This window comes from Sceloporus undulatus, chromosome 6, assembly GCF_019175285.1.
Source record: "Sceloporus undulatus isolate JIND9_A2432 ecotype Alabama chromosome 6, SceUnd_v1.1, whole genome shotgun sequence".
Lineage (NCBI taxonomy): Eukaryota > Metazoa > Chordata > Lepidosauria > Squamata > Phrynosomatidae > Sceloporus > Sceloporus undulatus.
Genome location: NC_056527.1, coordinates 125,106,588 through 125,130,843, shown reverse-complemented (window position 1 = coordinate 125,130,843; position 24,256 = coordinate 125,106,588). Strand labels below are relative to the sequence as shown.

Here is a 24,256-nt window from a genome sequence, read left to right as displayed (position 1 = left end):
TTCCTATCTTTTTTTAATATCTAGGTTGTGTTGTCAACAACGGTGAATGTCGATGGGCATGTACTGGCGGTATCTGACAATATGTTTGTTCATAACAACTCAAAACATGGACGGAGGGCAAGGAGACTTGACCCTTCTGAAGGTATGGCGTTTTGTCTAGGGCTGGGGGGTCATTTAAAATATGCCACAACATCAGATGATACCAAGAAGCAAAACTGTATCTTTGTGTTAATGACAAATGAAGGAAGCAGACCTCTATTTATCCATAAGAATCACCTTTTCCTGGCATTTGCCCCAATAAGTCCCTGTCCTTATTGACTTTGTCCCTGTTTTAACCTTTGAATAAAGATTTTGAAACTTAGAAAGATAGATTCAGAGGGAATCATACATGTTAGTGTTAAGACATAGAGCTGTCTGTCTTGGGTCCTTTCATGTCTAGCTATTAACATGCTTATTCAGGGGGGAAATACCCACTGAATTCAGCGGAGCTTATTTCTTCTTTAATAAGTGTTTATGGGATTGCACTCTAAGAAACCAGTCCTACACCTTCAGGGACATCCCACAGACCCCAAAGGACCCTTCCAGTGCCTGTCGCAGTGTATCCAACTACAATAATATAGTTGGATGCAGCATCATCAGTCCCCTTGCCTCCAGTAACCCAGGAATGGGCATATTTGGCAGGGGGGATGCACAGCATACAATGTGGATTGGGAGAGAGATAGCATCAGAATCTATAGTTACAGAGATGTAGCTGCTTGACACATGTTTGCTTTGATCTGGATTTCCTGCATGGCAGAATGGGGTTGGACTGGATGGCCTTTGCGGTCTCTTCCAACTCTATGATTCTGTGATTCTATGATTCTATGTACATCTCCCAGTGCAAGATCTCAGCCACAATGTTATTAAGCTCTCAAAGTTTTATTAAGCTCTTGTACATTAAAGTAACTTGCAACCTTGAACCTCTAGTGGTTTGCATCCAAACCAAGGCGGCAGTGAATGAATCCGACAGGTTGAGTCTCCCTTAACTGGAATTCTGAAATCCAAAACATTCCAAAATCATTGTCCACATGGCTGGCTGAGATAGTGACAGCTTTGCTTTCTGATGCTTCAATGTACACAAATTTTGTTCCATGCACAAAATTGTTAAAGATATTGTGCATAAAATTACCTTCAGTCTATGTGTATAATACAAAACGTGAATTAATTTCACGTTTAGACTTGGGGTCTACACTACTTTAAGAGCAAAAGCTGTGGAAATGCAAGATACAAAAGAAAATGTATGCGCATGTGTGCGCACGCGCATACACACACCTGGCTAGATAACTTAAGGTGTAGAGACTCCCCTGGTGCAGACCTTGAAAATAACATAGTGAGATGTACAATCAATAAATTATTGGTTGCCCACTTCGTGCCTTTTTGGTTCTGCCTGAGGTCCCTGCCTTACTCTACCTAATGGCAGGGCCAGCCCTGCTTATGAATTGCCTTGTTACCTTAAAGGAGTGCTTCCTGGGAGGGAAATCAACATCAGGCTGAACCCGATAAGCTCTGCCGTAAAATAAAATGTGGCTGTTTCTCGACTATTTCCCCCCCTTCTAATTGCTCCTTCAGCCAGGAGCAGCCAAGAAGCAATGTGCTAAGCATTCTGCAAAAGAATTTCAGGCGTCTTGCTCAGCTGGGCTTGACTTGATTTTGAGCAAATCAAGCGACATGACATCTTAGTTAAGCAGAAATGGAACAGCACAAGATGTGTATGAAAAAGTGTCAGCCGTTCCCTTAAACAAACTGCATGAAACATAACAATGAGCAGAAGGAAACTGACACTAATTGATTTTCGTTTGTTTGGCTAAGCGAGGAATCATCATCGTCTGCAGGCTGTATTTTCAAGCAATTACAAATCGCTGGATCTGCTAAGCTTCAAATTGGATAATCGCCTCCACTCTCTCCATCCCCATTCTGGCACCAGTTAAAAATAACTAGAGAAACCCCTCTTGGCCCTTTCCCTCGCAGCTAGTGAAAGTGAGAAGACGTTGTGACGTTACCAGAAGAGACAAGTTAGTCTATTATTTCATTAGAGTGTTTTGTTGCCTTCTCCTCCCCTTTAAAATGTGCCCTGCATCAACCTAAAGGGGAATTAATGAACTGGAAGAAAATGATTGAATCAGTAAAGAATTTGGAGCAGTGTTAATTCTCCCCCAGCGGGCAGTGAAATGGTAGAAGGAAACTCTCAAGATCCTGAACCTAGGAAGCCTTCCAGTTTTTCCTTGACTGATTGAATGTGATTGACTGGCTGTTCAAAGGAGCCTCGCGATTTTGGAGCCCTGCCAAAGCTCCCTTCCACCTCTGACCTTGTCAACATCGGGAATGGAGTGATGGATTGACTTCGGTTATGGACTGGAAAACCATATTGGAATCTTGATGGGATGTATAGTCCAGAGGCCTTGAACAGATGAAGGAGAACAAACGGGGAGGGGAAAGGGGGAAATACACTATTCTACACATAACAGAAAATATGAATGCCATCTCCCAGGAAAACTGGTATAAATGCTAGATGTCTCCAAATTATCGAAGGCATCAATAAACCCAGTAATGTCGACACTTCTTCATGATTAACCATATACAGTCAGTCCTCGATATCCACATATTCTTTATCCATGGATTCAACCATCCCCATAGCTTGAAAATGTGTGTGTGTGTGTATTATATATATATATATATATATATATAATGTTAGCATGGTGTTGTGGTTGGAGTATTGGACTACGACTTTGGAGACCCATATTTGATTCCCAACTCAGCCATGAAACCCACTGGGTGACTTTGGGCAAGTCCTATCCTCTCAGCCTCAGGAAAGGCAATGACAAACTTCCTCTGAACAAATCTTGCCAAAGAAAGAAAGAAAGAAAGCCATGATAAGATCACCATAAGTTGGAAATGACTGGAAGGCACAAACACACACCAAAAAGCAAACACACACACAAACACAAAAAAGCTTGATTTTTACATTTTATATAAGCGACCCCATTTTACTATGCCAGTGTATTTAATGGGACTTGAGCATCCATAGTTTTTGGTATCCGTGAGTGATCCTGGAACCACACTCCATGGATATCAAGGGCACACTATACAACAACAACAACAACAACAACAACACAAAAAAGGAGAAAAAGAGAGAGAGATTTTTTTTTGGCTTTGTGCACAAAATTGTTAAATGTATTATGAAGATAATAACCGACAGGTTATGTGTATAAGCTATATATGAAAGATAAATGAATTTCATGTTTAGACTTGGGTCCCATCTCCATTATGTAGGAGCAAATATTCCAAGATTTCAAACTCCAAGCCACATCTGGTCCCAAGTCCTTTGGATAAGGGAGACTCAACCTATAACCTATTTCTGGCTATATTTGATGCACCCTCCCTATCTTCACTTCTCCCAAATATATGGTCTTATAAATCATTACTGAATGCAAAGAAGACACAGCTCAAATTAATGGACTTACATAGGTAATGGCTTTCCAAGATCCTATTCATTTAATGGGTCTACCTTAGTTGGGATTCACAATTGCACATAGGCCTAAAAGAAGAAACAATAAGAACCAAATATTCACAAAACTGAGTATAGGTTTTGGTAGAATTAGGCTATTCTTGGTTTTGTGGTGCTTCCAGGTGCCACCGAAGACTCTTGGGACAAAAAAAGACCTAATGGCTGATTCCCCCCATTTTTGCACAATGTGTATTCCAGTTGTTAACTTGCAAGATGAAATGTTCTGCTTTACAGAACTCCAGTAGAATTTAGACATGATTGGATTATTCTCTGTCCCTTTGTTTTCTGTGCATGAATAGCCTTTGATGAGTATCAGCTGTGTGTAGTGGTCCAAGCTCATAGACCCAAACTTTATATCCAGTTTCAAATGAGACCTAACACAGAAGTGAGAAGACACCTTACTTCTACTCAACCTTTTCTCTATAGCATAGTATCCTGTGTGAAAAAAAGATGGAGATGTACAAATAAAGGAGGGTTGCAACTGAGATCAAGTCCTTTTAAGCCCCTATAAAATTCAAAGAACAGGACAGAGCAATGTCATGCTAAAAACATATTTGTCTAAAATGGCTCCATATTGGTTTAGTAGGGTAGCTATAAACGGTATCTTTAAAAAATATCTCTAAAGTAAGCATCCTCTGGATCAGGAGTCTAATAAGCTTTAATGCACACCTCAGCCTATAGTGCTCCTGAATCAGAGTGTATACATAGCCAAAAAGTAATTATTAAATGAATTACTACTATGCATCTCCTAGGCCAAAATAGTCCAGGAGTAACCTGGGGTTTTCTGGCCAGTGCATATGAATCCATGATCCTTTATTGGGTTTTCAGTGGCACCTAGATGTTCCTTTTACAAATCCTTTCACTTGCTCTTAAATGGATCCTGAACATTAAACAAGCAAACAAACCAAGGTGATTCCTCATACATGGCGCTCTGTTCAAAGGCTCCTGCTTTTCTGTGATGCTTTCTTAATTTATGTAATTTTAGATTCCCATGTTTATTGATTTTGGCAGACCATGTAGCATTATTCTGATGTAAACTACTGTAGTTAGTGTGGGGAGTTACTTTTTGGGACAAGTCCCAGTATTTCCCAGTCAGCATAGCCAGCAGCCATTTGGGAAATTCAGGGAGTTAAAGTCCAAAGAAGCAACATTTTCAAGCTTTGGAACCTCTGTGGCTGTTGTTGTTATCAGCATCCTTTGAATTATCACCATTATCATTATTATTCTACTCAAGTGTTTTCTTTCCATCCTTCTATTTCCACTTGGCAAAATAGCTTTACAACAATGGGTTGAAGACCAGTGCGGCATGTAACCAATGACTGTCAGCCACTCTCTGGGGTCTTGGATTCCACTTCTACCATATGAAACCATTTAATTCATGAAACCCAGAAGGAGCCTGGGTCTTTCACTATATATGACACATCACCTAACACAAACCTAATCCATATTTCATTGCACCTGAATTCATTGCAAACTGCTTTTCCCCTTTGGTGGGTCAGATATTCGTCTGTTGCATTCTGGCTCAAAGCCACTCATTTCCTCAGCACATACCTTATTGAAATGCTGACCCTCAATTGTCATCATATTGGCCTCATTTTAATTTTTTAAATCTATTTTTGGCTTTGTTTTATTGATTTTTCCAACGTAAGCAACTTTGATCATGTGCAACTAAGTAGGGCTTGGTTTGGGTTGAGTTGACTTAAGTTGACTTGGCTTGAGTGCCATCTTTACGAAAGGATTACAACTGGCTCCTCATCTTTGGTTTTGATGTTTCCTTTTTAGCCACACCTTGTATCAAGGCCATTAGTCCAAGTGAAGGCTGGACCACAGGAGGAGCCATGGTGATCATTATAGGAGACAACTTCTTTGATGGGCTACAGGTCGTATTTGGGACCATGTTGGTATGGAGTGAGGTAGGCAAAAGGATGTAGTGTGTACAATTTGCAAGCTGTCTCCTCTGAGAAAGTACTATGTTAGCCTCCATTTGCGCTTTCATTGTTTGAGGGAGAGTGAGCATCCCAGGATGGATATCAAACATGGAATCCTCCACCATTTTGCTTTTATTTTAACATCAACGTTTTTTTCACAGAGCACCTTGAATATGCAGTTCATCACAGTTTTTCACTTTCTTCAGTGCAATCTAGTGAATGTGTGTGTTTGTACACTCATAAATTATTACGAAAATGGTGATGTGATTGCATATAAGATTGCATCAAAATTATTTTCATGCTTTATTTCATTGATGTGTGAAGGTACATCCATATATTGATGAAATGCCACCGGAAAATGCGCAAGAGAGCATATGGGCAATTTAGTCCTGGGAACATTTCCTCCATCTTGAGGGTCTGTTCCCCAAATGAGCCACAATTTCAGCTCCTCATATCCTGCTCTCCCTTTGTCCCAAATACTAAAGTTTTAGCAAAATAGCTTTTTGCAATTTTGGAAGGGGAAAGACATGAAAGAACTGAAAGCTGCGACTGATTATGCATGTACAGTGTATATAGATGTCCAAAATTTGGAAATGAGAACAACTAATAATTATGTCTGTTTCACTTTGAAAAAAAGACCATGTACTTTCGAAACTCCCAGATCCATTAAAATTTTCAATACCATTCTTAATGTGAAATTATTATTTCCAATTTGCTTTAGGAATTACAGGTCTCAGGCGCTAAACTAAATAATTCAGCACAGTGTCTTAAAATTAGTACCTGTATTTTTTTAATCCATCACTGCTATACATTAAAAAGGCTACTATTTCTGGAATGTGCAGCGGGAGAGGATGTGTGCTAAGAATGGTAAAGTTTAGTTCTGCTCAGTTTTAACTGTCTGAGGAGCCTCTCTCAACCTGGTGTCCTGCAGATATGCCAAATCTGTCTGGGGATGGTGGGAGTTGAAATCAGAGGACTACTGGGTTTGGACATCAGTTCTGGAATGATGAAAGGTCAAATGGGAATTGTTCCTACACTAATTTGTCTTCTCTCCTTGATGCTTCCCAGTTGATAACTCCACATGCCATCCGTGTCCAGACACCCCCTCGGCACATCCCTGGTGTGGTCGAAGTCACATTATCATACAAATCCAAACAGTTTTGCAAAGGAGCCCCTGGCAGATTTATTTATACAGGTAGGTGGACTGCCATGAAAAAATAACTCCCCAATCCTGAAATGCTAATGTTTAAGATTGGGTTGATATGGTTTCTTCTTTTCTTTTTATTCCGTTGCCAATTTAAAGACTTTTACTGTTGTGAAGTCAAAAGCTTTCATGGCCAGCATCCATAGTTTTTTTTGTGGGTTTTTCAGGCTATGTGGTCATGTTCTTGAAGAGTTTATTCCTGACGTTTCACCAGCATCTGTGGCTGGCATCTTCAGAAGCTGGCATCTTCATTTCTGAAGATGCCAGCCACAGATGTTGGCGAAACGTCAGGAATAAACTCTTCTAGAACATGACCACATAGCCCAAAACCCCCACAAAAACCTACTTTTATTGTTGTTCTTTTATAAGGGATGGATTCAAATAAAACAGAATGAATAGAGGGCACACGACAACAGCATATTATTATTATTCTTTATTCAAATACCAATACCTTAGTTTGTCTTAATCTATACTGCCTGTAAATGGGCGAAATCAGATCTTTATGGCTCACTTTTTCTCTGATGCACTAAACCTCTCTCTACTTCGCTGATATACTTAGTAAGACTGAGGCCTTTCCTTGGGCTCATATTGATTTGAAGTGTGTCTGCCGGCAATGACTGCCAGGACCTCACAGAAGACTGGAGCCTTGGGCACATAATCCATGAGGCTGAACCAGAGTAAAAATATCAAGACTTTTTTTAAGGCCTACTGCTGCCATTTGGCCACTAGAGGAACATACACACACACACACACACATATATATATATATATTCACATTCACCCAAGGAGGAGGGGGAAAAAGTTGTTTTGCTGATGTATACGAGAAGATGCACCATAAAATTAGCAAGGGGAGAATCAAGCAATTGCTCGGTCTCTCTATTTAAGTAGATCATGACAAGCAAAGTGATAAACACAACTATTAAGTACAGCTGCACCTGGTGTAAGCAATTCCCTCGGCTCCTCTTGGCTGATAGTAGAATTGTTTAAAGAAAAAAACATAGCACAATAAAATAAGGACTTCCAAGCTGCACAATTAGCCCGGCGTGTTGTTTTTCTCCTTCAATCACTATATTAGTGTGGTTCAAAGCCTGTTATGATAATGGTAGGACTTTAAAAAGAGAGGGAGGGAGAAATAATCACTGCAGATTACTCCAGGTTTATTTTTAGGATGAAGTGGCTGTCTTTTATGAATCTGTACATAGACTTGGACAACATGCTCCACTCCCCCATGAAGTGGAGTGTAGTGGAGTCTCCTTCTTTGGAAGTCTTTAAGCAGAGGCTGGATGGCCATCTGTCGGGGATGCTTTGATATGGATTTCCTGCATGGCAGAATGGGGTTGGACTGGATGGCCCTTGCGGTCTCTTCCAACTCTATGATTCTATGATTCTATGAACATGCAGGCTGTGATGTGAAACTGGCAAAAAGGGGCCCACAAGAAAGGCTTTGAACAAAGGGCTGTTTGCCTGGAGAGTGGTGCTTTAGAGAGTGGAGTCTTTAAACAGAGATTGGATGGCCATCTTCCAGAAGTACTTAAGTTGTATGTTCCTGCATGGCAAAGGGTTGAACTAGATAGCCCTTGTGGCCCCTTCCAACTCTTTGATTCTATGATTCTATGAAAATTATAGAATTGGCAATTTTGATAGCCAATGATGGGTGGTCCTCCTTGCTCAGCTACCTCTCTTCCTCTTCCTTCCAGCCAATACATGGCAGATGGACAAGTTAGCATCTTAGGAAGGTGGATCACCCATTGCCAGCTATTGTAGCCAAAGGCAAACAAGATTCACTCAGGTGCCAGCCCATCCAGCTTTGCAGTTGTCAGCAGGAGGAAGTGAGAATATTGCTCTTCACTATGTTCTTTTAGCTGATGCACAATAACGCACCAGTCCTCCAGGACCTTCCAGATGTCCTCCAGTATGTCCTGGAGATTGATATAGTTATTGTGTGTTGACTATGAGAACATAACCAATAGTGATCTTCCTACTCAGCTGCCTACCACTGACATGGGATAGGAGGCGAGGAAAAGGAGTCCCTATGCTGGGGTGGAAGTGTAGTTTCCAGATCTATTTGGAGACTGAAGGGGGAAATGAGTGTAGTCTCCAAATCTATTTGGAGACTGCAGGGAGGGATTGAGAATGAGACTACAGAAGGTTGTCTTCTATTAAGTATCATGACACATAAGAATCCTGTTTCACACTCCTCCAAAACTCTTCAAATGGATGTTGGTGTCCACATGGGATTCCAGAACCAAACCCGAGTGGATACCAAAAGCCCGCTGTATTCCCATGAAAACCGCTGGAGCAAATATGTATTGGAATCAAGCTGATAGACACTTGAATATTACTTTATTCGGCTCTTAGCAGTGTCTTCCATTTGTGATGAGCAACAGATCGATGGAAGCTTTTGGTCTCATTTACACCACGCTTATAAAATGCAACCAGCACCGGAGCGATGGACGGCTATAGCAAAGCTGCAACCAGGATCGGGCTCTAATTAACATCCCATAGAGGATCAATCATAAATGGTGGGGATTCAACCCAGTGTTCCTATTGGCAAGCAGGTGGAGATGGTAAAGCAGGCGGTTTTGAGGAGCTTACTGTGCAATTACTAAAGACCTGAGACGAAATCTTCAATATTTAATACAAAATCCAATATTCATTTCATGTTCAAAACCGATTAGGCATTATCTGAACAAGAACAGCACAGAGACAGCTTGTTTGAGGAGGAGAGAGCCGTAAACTGTTAAAAAGACAACTACAGAAATTAAAGATAAATTCCAAGGGTAGATCTAAATGTCACAGTGGGAGCTGTTATCAGCACGTATATATTCCCAGTAATGGGCACTTATAATAGGTTACAGCAAAGTATGCCATGCTTGCATTGCTGTAGTTAAGAATCTGTCAGCAGTTCCTCTTAGTGCGTTATCAGTCAAGGCAACTGCGGCACAGCAGCTGGCAGCTAGATTGTGGTGCCAGGTTTGTGGTTATTGTTTTGAGCAGCTTTTCCCCAACCCATAAGAAAGAAAGAGGAATAGTCCCTCTGTGGCTGAATAAGTTTGAAAACCTATTCATGGGGGAGCGGAGCTTGCAGAAATTGACTGATAGGTTCATTGATGGAAAGTTTGCATCCCCTCTGATCCAATGGCCTTAAAAACACCAGCAATAAAGCCATCATAAAATAAAAGGAATAGCGCAGCATGAGAAAGGAAAGAAACCCATCTCTGTTGCATGTAGGAGTGAATTAAATGTGTCCATTTTACTCTCACTTTTCTTTTTAAAGATCTCACATTCCATTTGTTGAATTTGTAAATAAATTGCAAATATTCAAAAAGGTGGACCCAAAGCAAATATAATGAAGGTTTCAACCACTGACACTGGTCAAATTCAATATATAATTTGTCGGTAGTATTCTCAGTATGGAGAGGACAGTGTTTTGCTGCCTGCCACCTGGCTGTTAAAGTGAGGAGCCTCAAAGGGAAGAAAAAGTGCAGTACTACAAAAAAAGGAGAAAGAAAGAAAGAAAGAAAGAAAGAAAGAAAGAAAGGACAAAAGGTGGATTGAATACACATGAATAAGAAGTCAGACTTTCAAGAACTAAAAACACTCTACTTGCTTTACTTGGGTGGGCAAACTCTCACTTTTGCTGTCTCCCACATTTTTGGTGGGAGGGGAAGCTTATTGATCAAATTTACAAAGAAATTTGTGGTGTTTTGGGAAGCCTTTTTTAAAATAAAAAAATGAAACTACCATATACCCCCAACTTCATATGTCTCACTGATCAATCTAGCTGTGCATCAGATATTTGCATCTGCATTCCTTCCACCTCCAAAGCCAGGACTCATTGACAGGCAAGTGGGCAAGGAGTCAGCTATGTGAGGAAGTGTGAAAGACAGCCCTGGATCTCTCAAGCAGAGTAATCAGATTGACAAGGCAGAAGATGCACAACAACCAACCTCATCTCTACCCACTCCCACACTCTCTTGTAGGGGATGAAGTGATCAATACGGGTGTGTTTTGGACCACAGACCTATGATGTGTAACACTAAAGATGTGTTTTTAAATAACTGACTGGGAACTTTATCACACACAGCTTTTCAACCACTTTAAAAGAGCATCTATGACTTACGTACCACACAACACTGTCCCCATCCCATCACTACTGTCTTGGCATGCAAATGTGCTAACAGCACATATTGTCATTAATGGGGAAAACCCATCAATATGTCCACAAATGAGTGGCCCATCCCATTAGTGTGTGATAGGTTGTTCACATGGCACTTCCAAGATTGAGGAGACCCATGGTGTCAGTGTCTCCTCCTCTCCCCTGTCTCCCTAACCCTTGCCTGTATTAGCATATCTCTAGAATTGCATTAAAAATACATTTTAAAAAACCTGAAAGGCATGATAGATAGGACATAGGGCAGGGAGGAGTGTGGAAGTGTGTGGAAGAGAGTGCAAGGCCCCATTTGCACTTACATGTGCAAGGACATGTGAGAGGGAATAAATGCTTCAAAAGCAGTATGTATCCAGTTCCCCTTACTAGTGCAATTGCAGTGAGAATGGGGCTTATACGATAAACTCCAAAATCACATTTAGCTATTTTGGGGCCATGAGACAATGATGTTATTTTTAAACAAGTGTGGCTTTAAGAGTTCTTATCAATGAAAGCTTCAATTTATAAATGCAACTAATCACTTTTTAAAAGTAGCCTCCAAGTTCTGAACAGTCTTGAGGGCTAGAGTTTTAGTTCTGGCATCAATAAATAAAAGCGGAGGTTCCCAGGATGCTGTATGGCCAACTGTTGCATGCTAACATGACAGAAGAAATGCATATCCATAAATTAATACTGAGTTAGGAGTCAGATTGTTTTCTCGAGTAACAAATCTGGATATTCCCATTAGGTATTTTTAGTTAAATGTGTACGTTTTAAAACTCTCTACAGTTTAAAATCCTCTTTCCTTGGCCCAAGACATGCACTTTGGTTAAGCAATTGGACCCATAAGGTTGAAGAGAAATGGCACATAGTGATATATAGGACCTCAGGAGGATTCTGACAAATTCTCACGATTATTGGCGCAACGTCTCTGCCTGGCTCCCAAATGGGAAATAGATACTATAGCCGTTGAAATGTGTATTATTAAACTCCTGTGGCGATCTGAATGGTTCCCAGAAACAAACATTCTAAGTATAGCAAAAGTCTAAATTCTCAGGTTTAAGTCTTTCCTGCTGCGCTCTTATTTGATTCCGTTCAATTGTGCTTAAACTTATTTATTCCACTGAAATAAGGGAAAGTGTATGTCACCATAATGTATTATGGCTTATTGCTTCCATATTTTCTGCAAAGGGAGATAGGATGAAGTTGCTTATCAAGGCTGCTGGCAAGATTCTTCCATAATGTGTGCTCACAGGTATAACATGGTCAGCAGCAATGTTCATTTAAACTTTCCTCCTTACAGGTTATGTCCATTTTGAATTAATGTTGAATTGCACTTTAATCACAACTTAAATTAGCCACTATCACTGCCCTGCTTGCATGACTTTAACTACAGATATTGTTCCATTTTTCTCCCTTTTTGTCTAGCAAAATAGCCGTTTGCTTTGCACCACGGACTAGAATAACAATTCTCTACCTGGGTTTGGTAATCTGACAGATATAATGTTTGATACAATATTTTATATTGCACAATAATGTTTATTTATATCTATTTAATGTTCCTCTTATCTATGTTTTAAATAATGTTTAATTGGTTGTATTCTTCCCTTCTCACACTGGTCTATGACTATAACAAAGATCTTTCAACCTGTGATTTTCGAAGATGATTTTTTCCGTCTCCGACTCTATTTATTATGTCTGATCTTTCCTTCTCATCCTCTGTTTCAGCTTTAAATGAGCCTACCATAGATTACGGGTTCCAAAGACTCCAAAAAGTTATCCCAAGACATCCTGGTGACCCAGAGAGACTAGCCAAGGTATAAAGATTTTTGAAGTCTTTCCGGCACAATTTGCCACTGTTTATTTATTATTATTATCATCGTTATTATTATTATTATTATTATTATTATTATTATTATTATTGTTATTTGATGCATTGATAGAGTAATCCTAAACAACATAATTCAGTGGAGTTTACTCCCAATTAATTAGGTACAATAAACAGAATTAGGCCCCATATACCCTGCCAAGGTTTTTGGTGCAGCTCTATGGCTCTCACAGTTCCCCTTCAATTGAAAAAGATATATTCAAAAATAGCTCACAAAAGGCTAAATAGTTCACAAAACTACATAATCTCATAGCAGTGAGCCATGGCGGTTAAAGTGATGTCAAACTGCATTCATTCTGCAGTGCGGATGTAGTCTAGCTCTTCATTTCTTTATCAAGAAATGAATAACTGAGAATGCACTTTCCATTCCTAAACTACAGAGATAATAAGTGCAAATCTGAGTAATACGGTTCCATTTGCCATAGGTTTCCTTGCTAGTCTTCTTTCATAATTCTTGCCTGTTCTTCTTCCTCCTTGTAGGAAATGCTGTTGAAGCGAGCAGCTGACTTAGTTGAAGCACTGTACGGAACACCACACAATAATCAGGTGACAATTTCTGTGTGTGTGTGTGTTCTCCGATGTTCAGTGAAAATGTGAGGAAGGAGGAATTGGGTTCTCACTTGCTGATGCTTTTCCAGACAGACAGACAGACAGACAGACAGACAGACATCTGAAACTGATTAAGGTGTTTATTTATTTGATAAAAACATATATATATATATATATATATATATATATATATATATATATCAGGGAAATGTGCAAGTACAGTGGGCCCTTGGTATACATTAAGGTTTGGTTCCAGGACCTCTGTGGATACCAAAACCCATGAATGCTCAAGTCCCATTATATACAATGATATAGTAAAATGGTATCCCTTATATAAAATGATGACGACGACAATGATGATGCCGATGCCAACTGGACTATTTTAAAGGAGACATAGATAGTGGAATCTGTGGAGTGCCAATTATAAAATCACTTTCAGATATTTTATCAACTGTCCTCAGCTTGAAAATATTTTTACAAATATATAAATTCCAGAAAGCAAACCTTGATGTTGCTATTTTATATAAGGGACACCATTTTACTATACCATTGCATTTAATGGGACTTGGACATCCATGGATTCAGGTAGCCACAGGGGAAGGCTTCCTGGAACCAAATTCCAACAGATAGCAAGGTTCCACTACTCATAATAACTATACTAATACCTTCTAAACAGAGTCTATGAGTCAGGTCCAGTGTCAGGGATAGGTGTTATTGGGTGCCAGGTGAGACAGATAGGAATGGAAAGTCTATTCCAAGATATTTGGGAAATGGTCAGAAAACATGAGTTTTTTGAGCGTTGACAAACTCTGATTAGAAGAATCTTGGCTTGTCAAGAATCTTTGCAGTTCGGGACTTATTCTTTGCAAAATTCACACAGGGCTGTTTGGCACAGAAAGCTACATTTTCTGGCAGAAAACAATTTACTGAGTAGAAAATTCTGTAATTGGGGATTTATTCTGCACAAAATTCACGCATGCTTGATTTGCATAGAAACCAACTTTATCTGTGCAGGAAACACGTCCCAGATATTCATCAAATATCTTAGGACTTCTTTCTTTTCCTTCCGTGTACTTTATCATTCTGTCTGGGACTGATTCCCCCCCTAATTTCTTGTCTGTTATATGCAGGACATTATTCTGAAGAGAGCTGCTGATATCGCGGAAGCACTCTATAGCGTTCCAAGGAATCCTGGTCAGATCCCTACTTTGTCTAGTTCTCCAGCTCACAGTAGCATGATGGGCATTAACTCTTACAGCAGCCAGTTAGGAGTCAGCATCTCAGAGTCAACACAAGGGAACAATCAAGGTAAAACGGATGGCATGGGACCCACATAATGTGAGGCGCTTTAGCCTTGGTGGTTTAAAAAAATCAATTTGGGTCCCCATGTACTCTGCTGAGGGTATGGTTACCAAACCCTTCACCATTTTGGTTGCCTCCTTTGGACATGCTCCAAGATTTGATGCTATAGAATTTGATGTTAGCAGAACAGAGGCAAGAAAATCTACAAGGAAGAGAATAGTGCTGGTTCCTCCCTTGAAAGCAATGGAAATGAGATTTGTACAATTTTGTAACTCCTTTCTCAAACCATTAGGAATTTGACAAATCTGATGCATTCAGTGACCATGCTTGACAATTTCATACCAACATGGAGGTGACGCAGGCAGATGTGTAGCATGAGGGCTCCCTTATTAAAACCTAGAAAACTCCTCCAATTTTCCCAGATTCCTACACCAAACTGCTACTGAGCAAGTGACGTAAAGAAAGAAGTGCAGTAAAGGAAGTTTTATGACCTTGCTAACATCTCCACTGAATACGAGAAGATGATCTGCGGAGGATAGAAGGTGGCCAGTAAGCAGTAAGGGCTGGAAGTGTGAGAAAATCAATCAAGTTTATTTTACTGAAAGATACTCAGCTGGAAGCAGGAATTTGGTGTAGGCTTATAAGTACCATTCATGAGATATGAATAGACTGGAATAAAGTGATAGGGAGGAAAAACACCCTTAAATGTTGCAAACCTGTGGAGCAGCCTGAGTCTCCTTGAACTAATCTGAACCTGAATTCCTTTGGTTTTATAACTACAAGCCCTATGTAGTTATGATGTATACAAAAAAGGCCCCAAAATATGTTGGATTCCCCTCCCATTAAATGTATTTCTTTTATTAGGTGAAGACTGAAAAGCAAAATAACACAGGTCTTCTCTCCAAACGGGAAAATAGGAGAAGTATCCATTAAAAACATTAATTTTTATTGTGAAATTAAATGAAATTAAATGAAAAAAAGCATTTCATTATCTAGAAATGCTCGTGTAAACCTACTGGTTTCCAAGCTGGATAAACTGTATAAATCAATGTGAATATAAAGGTGGGTTCTCCTCTCACCTCCAGTTTGGCAGTAGAAATTGCCCTTGCTGGGACTAAATTAATAAAGGAATGCAAAGTTTGAAGAAAGGCAAACCACTTAACAAACAGGGGAAGTTGAATTTAAAACAAACGCGGGAGTTGGACAGATACGTGGGAGAGGCGAACATGGAAAAGCCACTTAGCTTTAACAAGTCAATTATTGAAGGCACCGCGTGGATCAAAGTGTGGCTCTGCTCCCTGTCTAAAGATACAGAGCATATTAAATCCCTCTTAACTGGGTTGCATTGATCTTTCAACTCTATTTGCAAAAGTTTACAACGGACTGAACAGGGCATTCAATGCTGGCAACCTGCAATCAAATAAGTCAGATAATTTTGCTAATTTGATCATGTCAAATAAGAGAGGTCCCAAGGTATATAAAAAAAGAATGAGCAAAGGCAATGCATAAAATATGTAAAGGAAGAGCAGCATCCTGTTACATGATGAATTTTGTGAATCTCTTTTACTTGCAAGTCAAGGAGGAAAATGCACAGAATTTATTCCCAGGGAATAATTACAAAGGTTAATGACAACAGATGTGTCAGCACTAAGGCAAAAAGATTTGTGAATATCTCCATCGACAAAAAGCCCATTGCGTCTCCCAAAAACATAGCGGGAGAAGACCTTTTCCTGGTTGAATTTTGCTGGAGATGAGGCTCAGATTTCAGACTGTTGGACTGTGGCATCAACTGATAAAAAAGACCCACAAAAGGGAAATGCAAAGGACACTGGTTAGAGCCTTGTTCTGGCATGTCAGAAACAGGTCTTCCTGAATTATCCCAAACCTGTAGGGATTTTATCTCAATATGATTGCAAATTGCATTTTATTCAGTTATTAGGCAAGAATTCCATTAATTTCTCTGCAATGGAAAATATAACTCGAATGCAATATTTCTTTTTCTAACCATGCATGTGCTTGTGCATATTAATGGCTGGTCAATGGCTAGCCAGATACTTGAGAGCAAAGAACAGTTTTCACATCTAATAAATAGAATAAAATAAAAATACTGCACCCTCATTAAAGGCTTTATCTGCTGCAACACATGAAGATCAAAAAGCTTCCTTAAATAAACATCCCTCTTTACAATATAATTCTGTGATCAGTCACTATGTACATAGCAAAATCAAAGTTCATAGTCTGTTATCCCACCATTTTAAAAGACATTATGATGGACTTGGTGCAGAGAGAGGATCCATAGTATACTTGATAAATGGAAACCAGAGTTCCTTAAAAGAACCTTTGATATTTCTCCTCTGTTCAGCTGGACATGGGAGGTTAATTCTTCTTATACGTATTATTGTATGTATAATTATACGCATTACATTTTTTGTTACTTTTGTGTTATTGTAACCCACCTTGACCTGTAGGGAGAGGCAGGATATAAATAAAATTTTATTATTATTATTATTATTATTATGTTACCTTACTTTATCATTTGATTCATTTAGGAAAGGATCTAATTCCATAACTGGAGGGCCTTTTCCCTTGCAACTTCTCCGGCATCTGTCAGACCATGCATTATTATTAAGATGTAATTTAAAGTGTAAAGCTACATAAATGCCCCTGCGGTCTACCCATCTCACAATTCCTTGCTGCAGCCTTGCTTGCTGGCTGAAGGATGCTGGAAATGGCACCCTTCTTGAACCCTGATCAAAAGCTGAACAGACCTCCTTTGCCTAATGTAGCTACTGGCATTGGTGGAAACCTTGGCAGATTGTGCCAGGAGCCATTGCTTAGCTATGCATATGTAGCCAAGCAGCCAATGCAGAACATCAGTGCAAAGAAAAAAGACTAATCAACAAAATTGCAAACATTCCTTACAAGTTTTGCAGGACTTAATATCTTCTTCTTTTTTTTTTTTTAAAAATGGCAAACCAAAGGGCAAGAAAAAAGCGATGTTTGTTCACTCTGGGAGGCAATCACCCACAGAAACGACTTTCACCTTTCCTTCCAAGCGTTTTTGATCTCTCTCACCTAAGCCAGCACTATAACTCAGGATCATGAACTCCACAAATATGTGTCATGCAAAGACATTTCTTCCTTTTCCACTTACACAACTTTTCCCCTCTCTCTTTCTTTTGGTGCGGAATGGAGAATTACTCTCTATAGCTCTGTTGAAATAATTGAGAAGGTACAGCCTTGACCACAATTTGCAGCTAAATCCCATGTTAATGTTATAAACATTAGAAACACTTGTGTGCTAATTTCTTCCAGATCTTGAAACACCCTGCCACATTCTTTCAATAATCAGATGTGATCCGCCAAATGTACACATGTTGTCAAACAAAGGCGTGTTTGCATCAGCCAGTGAAACATTCTTCAGGGGTGAGAACCTGAAAAGGATCTTAGGCAGTGGTCTTGCATTTGCAGGCAACCCTTCGTCTAGCACTCTGTCTGAGCCAAGACTTTGTGGCTGAGGGTCCCAAGGAGATAGGTCACTGCTCCTACAGTTGATGCCCCTGAAGATTCAAGTTCCCCTTGGGAACATTGCAGAGAGAAACATGCTTTTCTGACAAGTTGATTCTATAGCAACCATAAGGAGTAATCTTTTCTTTGAAGAGGACCAAAAAAAAAATTGTGAGACCCAGCAGGGTGCAGTGGTTTGAGCATTGAACTACGGCTGCATCTACACTGGATATGTAGTTTGTTGTGGCGTCAGAACTCTCTGATGTTCTGATAGGACTAAATAGCTCACAAAAGTACAGTATGTTCACCGACAGGGATTTGATTTGATTCTCAGCCAAAGGGATGTGTCTGGATAGAATTTGTTTGGGGGCCCAATTTTACCATTGACTGTGTTATTCTAGAAACAGTTAAAATCATAGAATCACAGAGTTGGATGAGATCCCAAGGAACATCAAATCTAACCCCTTGTCATGCAGGAACTCATAATCAATAGATGGCCATCTAGCCTCTGTTTAAAACCCTCCAAAGAAGGAGACTCTATCACTCTCAGTTGTGTAGCTGGAAAGCAGTGACCAGAAAAAAGTGAGTTGCAATGGCCCAAGACCAATAGATGCCATCATAGCTTACAAACAGGATGTCAACCGGATGCAGAAATGGAAGGGGATGCATTGTCACTTTTTTAAAAAAAGGGGAAACATTGTAGAACCAGACAGATCCAGATAAGCGAAGATTGCATGACGGAGAGAGATCCTGTTGTCCTCTGCCACAGGCGCTCACTGAATGTTTATTTCTTGCAGGTTACATCCGCAACACAAGCAGCATCTCTCCCCGAGGTTACTCTTCCAGCTCAACCCCTCAGCAGTCTAATTACAGCACCTCCAGTAACAGCATGAACGGCTACAGCAACGTCCCGATGTCTAACCTGGGCGTGCCTGGCTCGCCTGGATTCATTAATGGTTCTCCCACAGGATCGCCGTATGGCTGTGAGTACTCTGCCTTCCCCTTTCTCTCCCCTTCTTCCAAGATGACCTTTGGTTTGATTTAAGCCAAGAGGCAATCTGCCAGAAAATGCTTGTCCCCTTCTGGGGTGACATACCGGAAGGCTTCTCAATATTGCAATCAGAAATGATGTGCCAGGCAGCTGCAGAAAGAGCCTGCAAAGGAAACCTGCCTGCTTCTAACTTCAGGCTGAGTTTGTCTGCCACAAGTCTAACCAATGCTGGGGAAAGTTGCTTTTTAACAAGCTGTGAATTACAGTTTCTGTTCCAAGGTAGTTCCTGCAAACTACTTAAGTGCTGGTATGATTTTTAAAAATATTTTCCTATTTTTCAAAAGTAAGTTAAAAGTAAGGAACCAGGGCTGCACCTGCACTGCAGGAATAATCCAGATTGGTACTACTTTAACTACCATTGCTCAATGCGATGGGATTTTAGGATTTGTAGTTCTGTGAGATATTTAGCTGTCTGTGTCAGAGAGTTCTTCTGCTACAACAAGCTACAAATCTCAGGATTCCGTAGCACTGAGCCATTACAGTTAAAGTGGTGTCAAACTGCATTATTTCTACAGTGCAGATTGGCCCTAAGTAGCTAAGTAATGCCTCTGCACCCACCACAGAGGAGGATCTAGCAGCACAAAGTTCAGTATGAACCAGCACTTGAACCAAGTAGTTCTCCTCCACTACTTAGTGAGGCCACAACACTGTGACTAAAAGAAAGAACTATTAAAGTTACAGTTACACCACAAATGGGAAAATCATAGAATCTTAGAGCTGGAAAGGACCACAAGGACCATCTTATCCAACTCCCCTCCATGCAGGAATACACAACTAAAGCACCCTTGAAAGAAGCCCATCCAATCTCCATTTAAAGACCTCTAAAGGATAGTCCACCATCCTCCAAGGTAGTCTGTCCCAGTGCCAAACAGCTCTTATGGTAAATGTTCCAAATGTACAGGTGAAATCTCTTTTCTTGTAATCTGAATACTTAAAAATTGTACCTTTCTTAATTACAACTGTCAAGTGACACAACTATGCCTCCCTTACTAGGAAAAGAATTGATTACTGGTAACTTATTGTAACTATAAGTTCTGAGCATGGCACAGTAGCTATGTTTCAACCCAGATCCAATGTCAGCGTTCAACATCCTCAGGCGACCCTAGGAGCCTACCTGATCCCACACTTGCTCCCTCCCCAGGGCCTTTCTTAACCAGCTTTCTGATCTGATGAGTACTGGATGGCTGGGAAAGTGCTGCTAGTATACGAAGCATAACATTGGTCATCCCATCATATGTTGTTACTACCTGCCACTACTGTAACCACTTCAGGTTAAGTCCATAGTAGGAAGATAACTCATTTACATGGGATGCTGACCACAAGAGGGCACTCTGAAGTTGGAGAGGATCAAAAAGGAGTTAGACACATTATTGCTCACCACACCGCACTCCAGATCCTTGGCCATGGCTGTGTTGGTGGACTGTGTCCACACAAACAAATAAGAAGACAAGAAAACTAATTAATTTCCCTTCTAATTTCCCCCTTCTGTTGACAAAATATTCTGGAGACTATAAACTAAACCAGACCTTGGAAAAGGTTTTTGGACTTAAGAACTGTACCTTTTCCAGTCTCCCGCCCATGTTTTCCCCAGATTCTGGGAGTTGCAGTCCACCCACCCCATTAAAAACCCTATTCCAAGCAGTGAGCTAATCTTTAAAACAGAAGTAATAGTTAGCTTCATTGTTATAATTTTGCACTATAATCTTTCTTATTTTCCCAGTAATCAATAAACAAAGATGAGACTTTCTTTTTTTCTTTATTGAATCCAGCCTGAAAGACCAGTCTTTGTTATGCAATTGCTGAGTTCACATAATGCTGGAGTACTTGAGATATTATTGTCTTCCCGCAGCATCATCAATCTATCAATTCATTGATTACCTTATTTATACACCTCTTTTTTCCCCATGTGTCGGACTCAAGGCAATGTCCACTTGTAATCCTCCTGTGTTTCTCTGCCGTTTCTTCAGACTTAACAAAACAAAAAGTGTAAAGGAAGAAAAGACAGAATAGAATCGCTGTACAATGTCTTTCGATTGAGAGCTCTAGGAGCCATTCATCTGGAAGTGTCTCATGTTCCCAATCCCTACTTTAGTTATTTAGAGGGTGAAAACTAGGTCGCGCACTTGATTAAATGAACTACTTTCAGTTTTCATCCACTAGAAATGGAATTTCCATCTTGCACAGCCGCTTGGATTCATGCTCAAATTCAATAATTAGGGATTTATGAGAAATCTGCTCCTCTGGGGGTTTTTTAAAGAAAAGAAAAGAAAAGAAAAGAGAAGAGAAGAAAAGAAAATCAGATCTATGCAATCTCCCCACTTGGAACTGGATTCAGTCGGAAATTGGAAATCTGTACAGTTCTGGGTTTAAATTACATTGTGTGACAGAAAGAAAAAAATGTGTTTGACAACATGCACACATTTGAAAAATGCATAAAAATCAATGTGTTGCATTTTCAAAATGCACACAAATATGCTTTCTTTAATCAATGAAAAATGCACATAAAAATTCATGGAACAGGCATGGAACAAACCTGGGAGGAAGGGGAAAGTCCATGGAAATGGGCTTGAAAGCCCTGTTTCTAATAATGACTGTAATCTGAAATATTAGCCAGATTTAAGTTTTGCAATTGTCTGTTTCATCCATCCAGGACATTATAAATCTTTCGTGTTTAAATCTTGAAACAACTGCTTTCTTTGTTAGCACTGTCTTCAACAGTGTGTTGCAAACAGGGGATACCTGAGGCTTTGCAAATGCATGAGAACAGCTAGAGTTGAGGATATTTCTTGCTTGCCCACCATGAGAGAAAATGCACCCACATACTTAGGACTGTCTGTAGCAATGCTGGAATGAAATGTGAATCTTCCAAGTTCACATGCAGTCATTGCCCAACCACGACAATACTTAATTGTTTTCCTAAACTCTCTCCAGCCCACATTACACAATGAGAACATCTTGAATTTTTTGTTTTTTTAATAATACAGGGCCCTGTTTGAAAGAGTCGTCCTCCAAGAACGTAATCCGAAACGTCTATTGCTGTTGCATGGAGAGTTTAAAAATGGCCAAACAGATGTTTGGTATATATATTTTTGAAAGGAAAAAAAGAACCTTACAAACTCTACTTCCTGGCTGAGTTATTTGTGCCAAGTTTCAGCTCCAGGGAAAAGAGAGAAATTTTTACAGCTGAGTTATAAACCCCTGACAATAAGGGTTTACAATGAGATGCTGACAGACCCTTTAAAAGTTTTTCTTTTAAAGGAAATGTTCGGTTTCTGAGAAGAGTAGATGCAGAGTAAAATCCAGCTGCGGCTGTGTAAGTGTGCTACAGATTGGTGCAAGCAAAATGAGTGTTTTAGCCCCAAAATGGAATCTTAGGCATCCTTGCTTTTCGTTTGAATCAATTGGTACAACTTCTAAGAACTTTATTTTAATAACAAAAATACACTTTCTAAAACAGTGTCCTCTAGGTGAGTTTGATTAAAGTTATCAGCTTTATCCACAGCCGTATGGCATAAGGATGGAGGGCTTTGGAGTCCAACATATTGGCACGGCACCAAGGTAGAGGAGGTTCCCCTAAAATATGGACCTCCAGCTTGCCTGCCCTGCCATGATTCAGAGGTGGAGGTTATACAAGAGATCTGTAGTATGAAAAACAACAGCAGCGTACCAACTAACTGGGCTCTTCCAGACTACTGCAAAGAATCGCGAGCTCTTATGACAGAAAGCTTCACCGATTACTAGTTAAAGCCCCTTGATGCTGTTTTTGTATCCATTTGGAGACCCTACAGTCCATGTAGAAGCCAGGAGGAAGGGGAGAGAGGATGAAAGATACTTGGTAAATAATTTGGCCAATCAACATTTAGGTCTCATAATATCACAGTGGTTAAATGTTGGTACTGTAACACAATGTTGTAAGTTCGATCCTAGAGGAGGGCTCCAAGGTCCACTCAGCCTTCCATCTTTTCGTAGGTTGGTAAAATGAGCACTCAGCTTGTTGGGGGCAATTGAATTACATATTGTAAACTGCTTAAGGAGTGCTAGTTCACAGATAAGCAATATAGAAATGTACTTGCTCTTGCTCTTGCTCTGACTCTCCAGACAATTTGGCCTCTGAATATTCAGATCTCTTCAGTGCTTTTGCTCATTATTAGCTCTAGGTGCTGTGAGGCATTACGGGCATGCATTCTTTTTTTAAAGGAAACATATTCTAAAACATCTTTAATGGACTATCTCTGCTTCCTCCATCCATCCAGTAAGGCAGAGGATTGGACAAATACCCCCAGTATGAATGATAGGTATTGAAACATGCAAGTTCAGGATGCAGGGGAGGTGGCATTGCAGCAATATATCCTGGATTTTATTTTTAAACTAGCCTCTGGGTGGGAATAAAATGTTGCTGCTGGTGCTGCAACACTGGTCTGGAACAACAGAAACATCTTCTGTTTATTTAAAACAACCCTAGAACTACAACAACAATACAGAAGCCAACAGCAATTTTTACTCTGTCTGGATATCCCAATTTTTTAAAACTTGGTATCAATGTTTGTGAAAGTTTGCAGCCTACTTCATCAGATGCATGGTGGGCTTCTTTCTAATTTCACTCCTCTATTTACAGATTAGCATATTTAACCTTATGTAAATCTGTTGTCTTCGTTTTAGGCTATGCAGAAGGGGACACCATAGTTAGTGGGATGAAGGCGAGATAGAGAGAGAGATTGGCTTTCTTACTGGATGTTTCTGTTTTAACCTTTTCCTCAGTGATGTCTTCAAGTCCAACCGTTGGTTCATCCAGCGCTTCCTCCATCCTTCCATTCTCCTCTTCTGTCTTTCCTGCTGTCAAACAAAAGAGTGCCTTTGCCCCCGTCATCCGACCCCAAGGGTCTCCTTCCCCAGCCTGCTCCACCGGCAATGGAAATGGGTTTAGAGGTAAGAAACAGTCTTTTTATTGCTCTAGCGCAAGCATTGGGAACTGCTATGTACTACAGAGCATGCTTTGATTCATAAACAGATACGGCAGCACTATGGAAAATTGCATTTGGTAAACAGTTTGCAGGATTTTAATGTACAACAAATTCTTAAGTGGCAAGTGTTTGCTTCATGAAATTTTCACGGAGAAATGTTATAAGATCCTAA

At 40.0% G+C, this 24,256-nt stretch overlaps 1 protein-coding gene across 3 annotated transcripts in view; it reads left to right on the top strand.

Annotated features, from left to right (window-relative positions):
* Positions 1-24,256, top strand: part of EBF2 (EBF transcription factor 2) — a 206,135-nt gene that overhangs the window by 169,598 nt on the left and 12,281 nt on the right. For all 3 annotated transcript variants that reach the window (XM_042476112.1, XM_042476113.1, XM_042476114.1), the window contains exons 8-15: positions 25-142; positions 5,327-5,457; positions 6,541-6,667; positions 12,555-12,643; positions 13,195-13,260; positions 14,394-14,571; positions 18,870-19,055; positions 23,882-24,049. In XM_042476112.1, coding sequence (XP_042332046.1) covers positions 25-142; positions 5,327-5,457; positions 6,541-6,667; positions 12,555-12,643; positions 13,195-13,260; positions 14,394-14,571; positions 18,870-19,055; positions 23,882-24,049 — 1,063 coding nt within the window. The remainder of the gene's footprint in view (positions 1-24; positions 143-5,326; positions 5,458-6,540; positions 6,668-12,554; positions 12,644-13,194; positions 13,261-14,393; positions 14,572-18,869; positions 19,056-23,881; positions 24,050-24,256) is intronic.